General features: G+C 34.5%; 1 protein-coding gene across 4 annotated transcripts in view; it reads left to right on the forward strand.

The window, feature by feature from the left end:
* The first annotated feature begins 3219 nt into the window (after window positions 1-3219).
* The window catches only part of LOC130809749 (uncharacterized), a 28655-nt gene continuing 18776 nt past the window's right edge, over window positions 3220-13098 (forward strand). For 2 of the 4 annotated variants that reach the window (XM_057675539.1, XM_057675537.1), the window contains exons 1-8: window positions 3220-3559; window positions 6383-6554; window positions 6652-6724; window positions 6818-6895; window positions 6997-7056; window positions 7139-7243; window positions 7901-8011; window positions 8739-8774. In XM_057675539.1, the coding sequence (XP_057531522.1) occupies window positions 6520-6554; window positions 6652-6724; window positions 6818-6895; window positions 6997-7056; window positions 7139-7243; window positions 7901-8011; window positions 8739-8774 (498 nt within the window). In that variant the 5' untranslated portion in view covers window positions 3220-3559; window positions 6383-6519. Of the gene's footprint in view, window positions 3560-6382; window positions 6555-6651; window positions 6725-6817; window positions 6896-6996; window positions 7057-7138; window positions 7244-7900; window positions 8012-8738; window positions 8775-13098 lie in introns of those variants that run through there. The other 2 variants (XM_057675538.1, XM_057675540.1) reach the window with 2 other exon arrangements.

The following is a 13098-nucleotide window of genomic DNA, read 5'->3' on the forward strand; positions in this document are numbered from 1 at the left end:
TATAAATCTATAAAAATCGGCCATAATAGAAAGTAAGAAGATGTATTTCCACAAACATATAAATTTTGTTACTTAAAGGATTCAAATAAAATTATGGGACTTAACTAAGTATGTTGCTCAACATAATAAGTATACTCTAAATATATTAAAATCATCACAAGTATTAGTCTAACAACTCTAACTAGGAAAAGTTAAGTGCATGTTAGAAATCCAAAATTATTATTGATTTTTGAATGAATGCAATATGTTTAGTTGAAGAGTTGGAGTTGAGACTTGAAGGGCAAGGACCCGAAGTTAAAACCGCTTCTAAGAACGCATAGGAGCTTACGGAATAATTATATAGACTTGGAGTCGAGGTATGACACATGGGGTGATTTTTAAAGGATTGAAGAACAAGTTGGGAAAGTTTGTGTATAAACTTGTTTTTTAAAAAAAAAATAAAAAATAAAATTCCCAAAGAGAAGTTCTTAAATCTTGAAAAATGATGTCAAAATGATAAATTTGAGTATGGAATAATTTATTACATGTATTTTTATTGTGGGCATCATGCATGTTGATTTTATAAATTATTGTATGTTTAAAGGCATGTTTAACACTACTTTGTGAAAGTTATTGTGATGGAAATGATTATATGAATTTGAAAATATTTGAAATTCATTCTAAAAGAAATTTCCAGTAGCTATATGTTAAGAAAATTTCTTAGATACTTTTTATTGAGATTATTCGTTAAATTGATATTTTATTATAAAACATAGTATTAGATGAACTCTTCATCATCAAAAATAATTAATAAAAACATATTATAATGTCTCCAACAAGATTTGGCCAGAATATATTTAGTTTAAAATTTTTTTTATGATTTTTGAATAATTGTTAAATTGTTTAACGGTAAATTGTAAAATGGTAAAATATAAAATAATTACCAAACAAAGACATATGGACTTGAAATTTTTATCACATACTCATATGGGTAGTAGATAAAATTGGTAAAAGTTTGGTAAGGTTTCGTTGACATTTAAGGACCTTAATAATTTTTACTCGGTTATTAATAATCGGTAAGTTTGAAAACGGTAAAATATAAAATATATACTAAATGACGTCTTTTGGACATAAAAATTTTATGAGACACTTATATAAACAGTAGATACATGTTTAAAAATTTATATGGATTTTCGTGATCATATATGGACTTAAATAAATTTTATTCGGTTTATCGGTAAAATAACGATATTTATTATTAAAAATACCCCACATGATTTTTAATGGTTATTTAAAATTTTATACCCCTTAAAATAGCTTCTAGAATATCATATAATTTTTATAATATTTTATTCGAACTCAAATAATTTTAAACCTATTTTATTCTATTTATCGATAAAATGTCTATACAAAATAATAAAACATCATACATTAGTTTTATAAGTTCAAATGGCCTAATAAACATGTTATATGACTTCTGGAACTTTGGTATAATTTTATAAAATAAATTATTGATTATTTACTAATTTATCAAATTAATAGAAAATATTTATTTATTAAAAAGTGTAATATTGTTAATTAAATTTGGGTAAAAATAGAACTATATAAAAAAATTTATAATTATATTAATAACCTACCACCTCATAGTATAAATTAAGTTTAAATTAGATGGTTTATAAATTTTACGGATTTAAGACACCATTTAAATAACGGTAAATACCCAAATTGTCGAAAATAATTGTAAGATCGTTATAAATTCGCATAACCAATTATAATCTGATGGGACAACCTTAAATTCATTTTAAATAAGGTATTATAATGACTTGATTAATTTAGGCCTTGCGGGAGAATTAATATGTACTTTGTAAATCAATTATCGATTTTATTACCGGCAAAACTATCTCGTATTTAAGAAAATAGTGTTTTATGAAATCTTCTGTCGTAATGATTTTATAGACCTATAAATCATATTCTAGTTATTTTGAATGAATTTCAAAACCCTTTTAAGTTATATTTACTTTAAGAAGGATTGAAACGAAACATTTTAGTGGTTTCCTTAAAAAAACGTATTGAACTTTAATTACTTTTTGTTACGATGCATTTCCATACATGCTAGTGATGCCCCAATATAATACAAAGGGTATGTTTAATGATATGATTATGCTAAGCATGTTTTACCCATGTGGTAAATATTATGATTTGATTTTGCTAAGTCGCAAATAAAGTATGTTTTGCTATGTGCAAATAAAAGATGTTTATCATATGGAAAAAGTTAATATTTTTGACTTTCAAATGCTATTAAAATTACAAGATATATATTATGTACAAAAAAATGTTTTAGCCTAAATGAGGGGTACATATGTCACAACAAATGTTGTGTGCATGATTAAACGGCTCACCAATGCTGAGCGCGTTCACAATATTGTGTTACACTTGCCGGACATGTCGCGGACGGTAGACCAACTACCAAACAAGTCACAGTATAACTCACAGAGTACCCATGTAAAATTATGATAAGAGTTTGAAATTGATTTGGATCTATTGAGATCTTATGATTTATGATGAAAAATGAGAATTTGAAATTACTATAGAGCCATTGAACTGGATTTGAATCATAATATAATTTATCAAATGAAAAAGCATATTTCAAAATGAATTTACTCAAAAAAAAAAAAGATTTTAATAACTTGTTTGACGGACACCAGTGTATTTATACTCAGCCTTTTTGCTGATACTATCCTTTCGATGTTTTTCCGATGGTTTTGTTTTTAGAGTAAACCCCTATGGCACCTCGACGGAGAATGGATATGCGAGCGGAAGTTGAACCCGAGTTGGAGTATGACTCCCCTTTTGTTTAGATCTCTTTATTGTATTTGAGAGACTATTAGTTTAGATTTAGACTATTTTAAGGATGTAATTTGAACTTTGGACTTATTTCAATTTGGTTGTAATTTTCCTATATTTTAGATAGTTAAGACTTCCGTTATATTGCTTTGGTTTGGTTCAAGTATTATACTTGAATATTAGTGACCTTTAAGTAACCCCTTAATTGTTTTGGCAAAAGTAAGCTTCCGCTTTATTAATAATAAATTCCAGTTAGTGTTTGCCTTCATAATTCAAGGCGGTTATATTAAGTCTATTTTAAAGAATTCATTAAGTCTATTTTGGAGATCCGTAATAAATAGTGATATCGACATTCACCTCAAAAGAAAGGAAACAATAACAAAATACAGTTAATGTAATTTATTGTTTCCATTTTTATTTGTTTTTCATTTTAGCCGTCAGCAGCTTACTGTTAGCAAACATCATCATCTTCCCCACTAGAAGGTGTATGATAACTTTGAACATTCATACCCTATAGTCGATACTGTCAACATTCGTACCCCTTTACATATTTTTCAAGTGTAATCATTCATAAAATAATCATTCATTCTTGACTTCTTGGCTTAATTTTCTCATTTCTTTGAATAGTTTCATCACTTTAATCTTTCTTCTTCATTGTTTCATTGAACCCATTACCCACTTGAAGATATTGGTTTTAATTTCTGAAATCGATTCAAATATTTCCATTGAGATAAAGGTAAAGGTCAACACTTTTAACTTTTTTGTATTGATTTGTTGTATAAAGTTTTCATCTTTTTTATGTCTCTTAATTTTTTTGTTTTGATTGCTCGTATTTAGTGAAAAGATTGATTCTTTTGTGTTTGATTAGATGTATTTAGATGTGGGTTTGTTGGGATATTTGGGTAGATTGCGATTTTGGATTGGATAGGATTGGATCAGATTGGATCGAGAGTAAGTATAAAAGGATTAGATAATGCCAACAAATAAAGAAAAAGATGCATTTTATCCGTTTTATGAGACTTTAAAGTTTTGATTTATTGTGTACTTTTAGAAGAAGCAAGTAACATATCTTTGATGGTATCATTCTTCCATAAGTTAGAAAACATGGTCTATAAGAGTGATGAGCTCATTGCTAATGGTGTTATCTTGTCTTGTAGTTTTTTTTTGGAAGATTGCTTTGTAGTTAAAAACGGATGAATTTAGAATACTAGTATAGAGTGAACCAAGCGAGCCTCTGTATATGTTTGGTAAACCAACTCGATTGCCTTTCTTCCATGTTATATGCTACACGATAATATTAACATGATTTTTAATCAAATAGACCTACCTAGATTCCTCCACTTGTAGTCCACATGTTTTTGTAAATAAGTGTTGCTATAAAATCATACTAAAGAAGTAAGTAATAAAGTAATTAAGTTAATTGTTCTTTGTATGGTGAAAGTTAAACAGTGAGTAGCATGATTTAGAAAGATGGTTCAAGTACATTTCATAATGTTGGTTCAATTGGAAAGTTTGATATTCGTATCATTGAAAGGAGAAACTTGGAATTAAGTTAATTATTTAGGAACAATAGGTATGATGTATATATAGGAGTGTTTAGAAATGTATTGCTATTAGTTGTCAGCATAAGCATATGCGACAACGATTTTAATTTGGGGGCCAATGCAAGCATTGTCAAGTAATAAATGTATTGCTATTATAGGCGAACACAATATATCCTAGCAAAACAAAGCATTATCAAGTGACTGATACACTAGCAAAAAGTTATAGTCAGACGAACTATCACTTCCAAAATATTATAGTCGGATGACCGAGAGTAGCAAAACAATTCAGTCAAATAATTGTTCCACTAGCAAAAGTAAAAAGTCGAAAATTTGTTTTTAAATGTAATTTTTTATAATTTGATACTTGGAAACTTGAGAGGCTATGAAGATGTCGATAAATGTTGCTTGTATGGAAGACAAAAATTTGAACCGTAAGTTCTATGTTTACTACTTTGGCCGAATTTTACTTGATTTTATGGTATTTAATAGTCTTTATATCATAAATCATAGATTAGTAAGGGGGCTGGATTAAAATAAAATAGGACGCGTGTTTGGACAGGGGACAAGGCTTCCTCCGGCTCCCCATGTAGCTTCGTCCATGTGCATATGGTGACTTCACTAGATGTTACATTAGTATAACAACGTGTGAAGGGAGCCTCCTAAGTTTTTAACAAGTCCCGTTTAAAAAATCATCAGTTCGATACAATGGTTTCCTAAACATAATCCATTATTGTGAGACAGTGAGAGGGGATATATAAAGAAGGGCCAAGCAATATTAAGGTGTTGAACTATTGAAAAAGGATAGCATTCAAATTTCAAATTTCATATCACTAGTGGACTTGAATGCATTTATATATATGCATGCTTAAATCCTAACATATGGAATCAGTTACATGAATAAAAAAAAAAATAAAAAAATCAGCAAAAGATATCATCGGTAACAAAGATTACACTTTATTTGGCTCTATCTATGGACTGAATTTGGGGTGGGAAACTTCAATGCAATGCAGGGATTAAGGCCAGCCTTTAACCTTCTACAATTATAACGGTCAAAAGAGAACACGTGCAAAACATGTGCACTTTAAAAGAAATATAAACAAGCTAATCTAGGCAATCTGACATTCTGCCAGACAACTTCTGACCAGGTGACCTTTCCCCTATCTTCTTGGGATCTTCCAGTGATTGATGAGGGGGTCTTTGAGTCCTGGTAGAAAGATTCTAGTGCAGAGATTCCATTTCTACCCTTGGTGATTCTTCAGGACTCTAGCTTTGCTCTGGCAAGGAACAGCAAGGTCTGCTGGTCAGCAGTTTAAATCAGAACTGCTATGCTGTATCTGCTGACTGGGTGACCTTCAGCACTGATTCTTGGGGGTTTTCAGTTATTTTCAGTAGGATTCTTGGACCAAGGTAGGAAGGTCCATGTGTCGAAATTCCATTTCCACCCTCCATGGTTCCAAAAGAGTCTGGAATTGTTCTGGTCAAGGCCTGCAAGTTTAGCTGGTCGTCAGTTTTTGTCAGCCTCTGTTGTGCTAAGACTTTGGAGTCTGTATCTTGTTGTGAGTCCTCTTCTGTTGTTGTGGCTCTTCCTTTGCTTTGTTCTGTAGCCACATTTGATTCATCAACCACTTCTAAGTCATCCCAAAGTGGTTCAATCTAGTCCTAAGAAAATCAATTCCAATGACCTCCCAATTATATTCTTTGAATTGTCATCACATTCGTAATAGATCCGTCACTTTTGAAGCACTCAACTATCCATTTATAAAGAATGCTTTAGTTTTCTTTTTCTTTGTGTCTCGCTATATAAAAAGATAACCCACATTTAATTCAATGTTGGAGAACAAGGGGAGAGATTGACAAACATCTAAGCCTAGTGGTTTACTCCACCTACTATTAATTGGTTTTATGACGAAATCACATCTTGTATGTGCCTATGTGTGGTAGATTCTCCCTCAGCGGCAGTAAATTCTTTTTTTTTTTTTGTGTAAAAATTAATGTTGAATGGACTTTTTCTACAGTGCGTGGTGTGTTTTGGATGACAAGCAACATGGCATTCTGATATGTAAGAAATCATGCGACCTTCACTTAGCCAGTGGAGGTAATTCTACTCTCAAGCATCAAAGTTGTGTGCTTGAGAAAAGGGTAGTGAAGTGTGATGTCTACTGATAATAATGCACCACAGCCCATGAGGTTCTCTCTTTTCAAACCCTATCCACCCAATTTCAATTTATATTTTCTAGATATCTTGGTCTGCCCCATCTGATGAGAATAATATTCTGCCTGCTAGCAATGGTTTTAAAAATGCTGCTTCTCAAGATTTGAAAGGAGAAGGAAGTTCAAATAATTCCGAGGAACAAAAGGTTTTGATACATGTAACTTTACTGAAGTATGTGATCTTTTCCAATTGTATTCGATCGAATCTCAGAATCCTCCTTTGAAATATTCACGAGCAGGAACTTCATGTGCGGGCTATGGTACAAGAACAAGAGATCTCCCATCTCAAGTGGAAAATTTCACAAGCCTATATTAAGGTAGAGCTAAGAGAAAAGAATGATGTCACTCAACAATTTCTTTTTTTCTGGTTCATTATCTTCTACTAGGGGATGATCTTGTGTATCCTCTATAATGACAGGAGTTGCAGCTGCTGAAGGAGAAATATGCTTTGGAGAGAAGATTTTCCGATCTGCGTATGGTTTGTCCTCTTGAAACCTCTTATCCATCTTGTAATTGTGAAATTTCTATACAGTGAGATAATCATGATTAGACAATGATAGGCTATGGATGAGAAGGAAAGGGAATCAGTAAATTCAGCTTTGAAAGAATTGGCTCACAGGAAAGATGATCTGGAACAGAATGTAAGGCTAACCACTGATTTACAGGTAAGAGTCTATTGTCTTCAATAAATCTGTGTCCACTTGCTCCATTGATGCACTCACTTCTTCAAAAAGAAATGGAAACGGTACATACATTGACTTAGGATAATCATAATTATAGTATACATTTTTGATGATTTTCAGTTTTACCATATCATCACAAAATGGGTACCCATGAAACTATTTTTGAATATCTTCTAATGTATTAGAGATGGGAATCGCCAGCTTCCTGCAGATAACATGAAAAATATCAAGTGTAAGAGCTTGTTTAATTATATTTTTAATCAATAGTGACCCCAGTCATAATTCTCACTTTATATCCATCTTTAGGCAATAGCCTAGATACTAGAATAAAGAAGCATGGTGGATTACTAACTTAAAATAATCTTAAAAAAGATACTGAAATAAAACAGATCCTATGGCTTTGAAGTTTAAGTTTAAGCATGGTTTTGGACCACCGTCAATGGAGTTGTATCATAATCATTGGTTGGTCAATCCTGTTTTTAAGGCAAAATAGAAGTTCAATTTTATTTTCATTTGATATGCAATACTCGATATATTTCCTTTTTCCGTTGTGTTCTGTAACTCCCTTGTAGTATTTCGTTCTAAATTTGTTTCAATTTCTCCTAAATTCGTGAATTGTAAAACTTGTGTTCCTTCTAGGACGTAGAAGAACAAAGATGCATCTTCACGACTTCTTTGCTTGGACTATTGGCTGAACATCGTATGTGGCCTAGCGTCAGAAATGCCTCTTCCATTTCCATGAGTGTGAAGGTATGATGTGTGGCAAAATGGGAAATATTTGTCTTTTATCTGTTTTAAGTTGTTGTACAATTTGCTTACTTCATTATACCATGTGAACTGTAAGTGATTATAAGTATCATTGTTTTGAAGAATATTTACGATGATAAACCTCTAGTTATGGATTTTGTTCTCAGAACCTTCACTTTTACTAAGCTCGTAATATTATTGGGATTTGATTATTTAAGATCCAAGAAAATTTGGAGATGAGGGGAAAAGAAGCTATGGAAGGAAATATAAAAGGCAATGTTTATATATGTGTTTCTTATCATGTTATGGAAGGTCCTTTCTCCTAAAAAAGACATAGCATTAGACTGTATTGCATCACATAATGAGAATTTCTTATAAATGTATCTTTATTTATCTTATTCCGAAACATCAGGTGACTTTTTCTTGTTAGCTTCATCATGATATTTGAGCATATGTTATCATTTCTGAAAATTAAGAGCGATTTTCATTGATGGTAGCACACATAAGCAGTTTTCTTGGGTTTTAAAATATTTGACCATCCTAATGTCAACAACTTTTGCATGATGAAATTGATTCCTTTATTTGCTAATAGCTCATTTGCTGCTTTGCTAATTTCTGATTCTGAGTCTGTTTTTTCACTTTGTTTTTTTAAAGCTGATCTGTTTGTGACCTTAGCTAATGCGTTGTTGACGCTCTTTGTTTGTTTGTCTTTTGTTGTGGGACGAACTAGCAGCATCTCTATGATCAATTGCATCAGAAGATACAGGTGAGCCTTTAAACCCATACTTGAAGCTCTACTGTACAATCAACTTAGTTCTTTTTTCACTTATTATGTTCAACTAAACACCATAGTGAGACACACCAAGTCTCTTTGCTACTGTTAAAAGAAAAAGAAAAGAACAAGAAAGATGAAAACACACAATCCAAAATGATATCAACAGTTTCGAGCACTGCAGCTCCTATACTCCTCTTCTTATTAATTTCTTTCACACACAAAGTACATTATTACATGTCCTTATATAGGCCTAAAGACCCAATTACTAAAAATAGCCAACATAAGAAACATAACAGAAATAACAACTCAAGAACTTAACATCCTATTTACTTTTTACTGTTCCAATTCTACCCTAACCCCTTTCTTGCGTCTTCTATGATATGTCAACATTGGACCCTTCTCTTCCGTAGTACTGGGCGTGACAATACTCCCCAGCCAAAACTCGCACCTTGTCCTCAAGATGTGGCAAAGGAAAAGCCAAGAAATTTTTTTGAGCATCCTCCTAAGTGGCCTCAGTCCTGTCCAGCCCTTCCCAAGCAACCAACAACTCTTGGCGGTGTGAAGGATGGGATCGAACTTGAAGAATATCGGCGGGCTGAACAGTGAGCTTTAATTCTGCTGTTAAAGGTGGAACAGCAGCCTCTGTAATTGGTTCTCCTTCTGCTTACTTTAGCTGGGAAACGTGAAAAACGGGGTGAAGTTGACAATCTTTTGGCAAAGCCAACTTGTTAGCCACCTTTCCTACCCGTTGAGTAACCTTATAGGGACCAAAATATCAAAGACTTAGCTTCTCATTGAGGCGTTTAGCCAAACTCTTCCGCTTATATGGCCGTATTTTCAAAAAAACCCAAACTCCTTCAGAGAACGTGATGGATTCTTTTCTTATCTGCGTAGTGCTTCGTACGTTGTTGAGCCTTCAAAATATTAAACCACAGCTCCTCCAACATACCATCTCATTCTTGCAACAATTGATCCAAAGAGTCTACTGGTGTGGTTTGATACCCCATCCGAACCACATGTGGTGGAACTCGCCCATATAAAGCTTGGAATGGAGTCATTCGAGTAGGGAGGTAAGGAGAAGTATTGTAGCTGAATTCGGCCCAGTGCAACCATTTTGCCCATCTCTTGGGTTGCTCATTTGCAAAGCATCGCAAATATGTTTCCACCACCTTGTTTACAATCTCACTTTGACCGTCGGTCTGGGGATGGTATGCTGTACTTCTTAATAACTCTGTTTGTTGCAATCGAAACATTTCCCGCCAAAATATACTCATAAAAGACCTTATCCCGATCGGACACTATGGTAGAAGGGAAACCATGTAATTGAACCACATTTTTAACGAACCTACTAGCCACTGTTAAAGCTGTTAAAGGATGCTTGAATGCTAAGAAATGGGCAAATTTAGTAAGACAATCCACCACAAAAAAAATTGTATCCACCCCTTCGGACCTCGGTAACCCCTCAATAAAATCCATAGTGAGGTGTTCCCACACCTGTGTTGGTATAGGAAGATTTTGCAATAAGCCGGCCGGACTCTGATAAGAAGCTTTGGCTTGTTGACATATCTGACATTCCTGTAAAAAACGTGTAACCTGCCGCCGCATCCCTTCCCAAAACCACTCTGCCGCCAATCGAAGATATGTCTTTAATTTTCCCGCGTGCCTCCCTACCGGTGAGTGATGATATTCCCTTAATAACACCGGAATGAATGGAGAAGACTTGGCGAGCACGTACCTTCCTTTGCAAAATAATAGTCATTTTCCAACATGTAACCAGCCGGGACACCCTCCCCCAACGCTACTGCCTCCCTGATACGAGCCAAAGTGGGGTCTCTTTTTACCTCCTCCTGAAGTAGCCCCCAATTGATGTCGTTAGAGCTCAACAAAACCCCCAACTCGAACACTGCATGTGGTATTCTGGAAAGTGCGTCTGCCACTGTATTCAATCTGCCCGGATTATATTCAATGACAAAATCATACCCCATTAACTTCATGATCCATTTTTGATAGTCTCCAACGATCTCCCATTGCTCTAGTAAATGTTTCAGACTATTTTGATCTGTTTTCACCAAAAACTTTCTCCCAAGCAAAGAATGTTTCCATTTTGATATGGAAAAGACAATTGCCATCAATTCTTTTTCATATATCAATTTCCGACTTGCACGTACCCCAAGTGTCTTGCTAAAGTATGCTATAGGATGTTGATCTTGCATCAAAACAGCCCCTAATCCACCATGTGACGCATCTGTCTCAACAAAAAATAATTTCTGAAAATTCGGTAGAGCCAAAACAAGAACTCGCATCATAACACCTTTCAAATGTTGGAATGCTTTCTCGGCCTCCTTATTCCAAGCAAAGGAATCTTTCTTCAATTGATTCATCAAAGCCTTTGTCAACTGTGCATACCCCATAACGAATCTCCGATAATATCCCGTAAGCCTCAAGAATCCCCGCAATTCTTTAAGATTCTTGGGTGTGGGCCAAGATTTCATGGAAGCAAATTTTCCCTCATCCACCGACACCCCCTTATTAGAAATAATATGTCCCAAATACGATACTCTGCGCATCCCAAATTCACATTTGCCTCCATTCACCACCAACCCGTGCTTTCTCAAACATTGAAACACTTGTTCCACATCGTCTCGGTGCTCCCCCCATCCCTTGCTATATACAAGGATATCATAAAAAAAAAAACCAATACAAACTTCCAAGGGAATGGTCGAAATACCTCGTTCATTAAAGATTGGAATGTCGACAGAGCATTAGTAAAGCCAAACAGCATAACTAGGAACTCATAGTGACCTTCGTGAGTCTTAAAAGCTGTCTTATGCACATCTTGGGCCTTCATACGTATTTGATGGTACCCCGATTTGAGATCCAACTTGGTAAAAACCTTAGCTCCATACAACTCATCAAGAAGCTCATTGAGCATAGGAATGGGATACTTATCGGGCACCGTAGCTTATTCAAATCCCTATAATCAACACAAAAACGCCACGAGCCATCCTTCTTTACCAAAATCACGGGGCTAGAGAATGGGCTAATAGAGGGTTGGATGATTCCGACTTTGAGCATGTCTTGCACCATATACTCAATTTCATTCTTTTGGCTATGAGGGTACCGGTAAGGGCGAATATTGATGGGGTCGGTTCCCTCCTTAAGGGTAATGGTGTGGTCTTGGGTTCTTTGAGGAGGTAAAGGTAGGTTTTGGGTATTTTGAACTCCACCAAAATTCCTCCGCCTTCTTTTTGTAACACCTTCATCATCGCCTTTAATGAGACTTTCGATCTTTTTAAAGTGGGATCGCCTATCAACATAATGCTCCTTCCCTTCCACACAAACTGCATAGTTTGTGTCTTCTAGTTATTAGTAACAGTGCCCAAAGTTTCAAGCCACTGAATGCCCAAGATTAAGTCCGAATTTCCCAACTCCAAGGACAAGTGAAAACGATGCTATATTAGAGTTTGAACAATGTGTTTCAATCTCCAAAATTGCCAAGATCGAATGTATGAAGTCTTGTGACAAACAAATTACGGTATCAATGATATCGATGTTTGTAGGAGAAAATAATGCAATAAAAAAAACAACACAAAAGATTTAACGAGGTTCACCCAACTTAGGTTACGTCCTCCGGTGTGTAGTATCTCTTATATTATCAAAGGAGTTCAAAAAACTCTCAAATATGGAGAATTACAATAGAGAAGAGATATAGGGTTGTGTTTAGCTTGGGGTGTATTTTTGTTGATTACCTTGGATGAACAAATGAGCTCTCTATTTATAGAAGAGATCGCACTAAATAACATTAAGTACATTAAAGCTATGAATAAATGACAATAAAACAGCCCCAAACACTTGAACGGTCAAAAACAGTATCCTAGTAGCATCAGAGACATTGCTCGACCAAAAACAGAGGCTCGCTCGTTCTGTCTGCTCGCTCGACCCACCCTGGAGCTCGCTTGATCGAGCGAGCTGGTCGAGCGGCACGTCAGAGAGCTTCTGACAGTTTTGCTCAACTTTTCATAGTAGAACATCTTGAATTAAACCTTCACACTTCTTCATTAAGTCCCATAACTCCCATGATTAACTCACACTTCATTACCTCATTAATCCATAATTTAATCATCATCATAAACCACAAAAATTAAGACAAAACTTAATACACCCATGCATGACATCCCTAGGATTCTATCCCATAAGTCACCACATGAATGCACGCATCAAATGTGCACTCAAGTCACACCATTCATAACAACAAGTAATCTTGCACTATTTCCAATCCCTGTAATTGTAAAACCACATTCTTACATAATATTAT

This window comes from Amaranthus tricolor, chromosome 4 (assembly GCF_026212465.1).
Source record: "Amaranthus tricolor cultivar Red isolate AtriRed21 chromosome 4, ASM2621246v1, whole genome shotgun sequence".
In the NCBI taxonomy this organism is placed as follows: domain Eukaryota; kingdom Viridiplantae; phylum Streptophyta; class Magnoliopsida; order Caryophyllales; family Amaranthaceae; genus Amaranthus; species Amaranthus tricolor.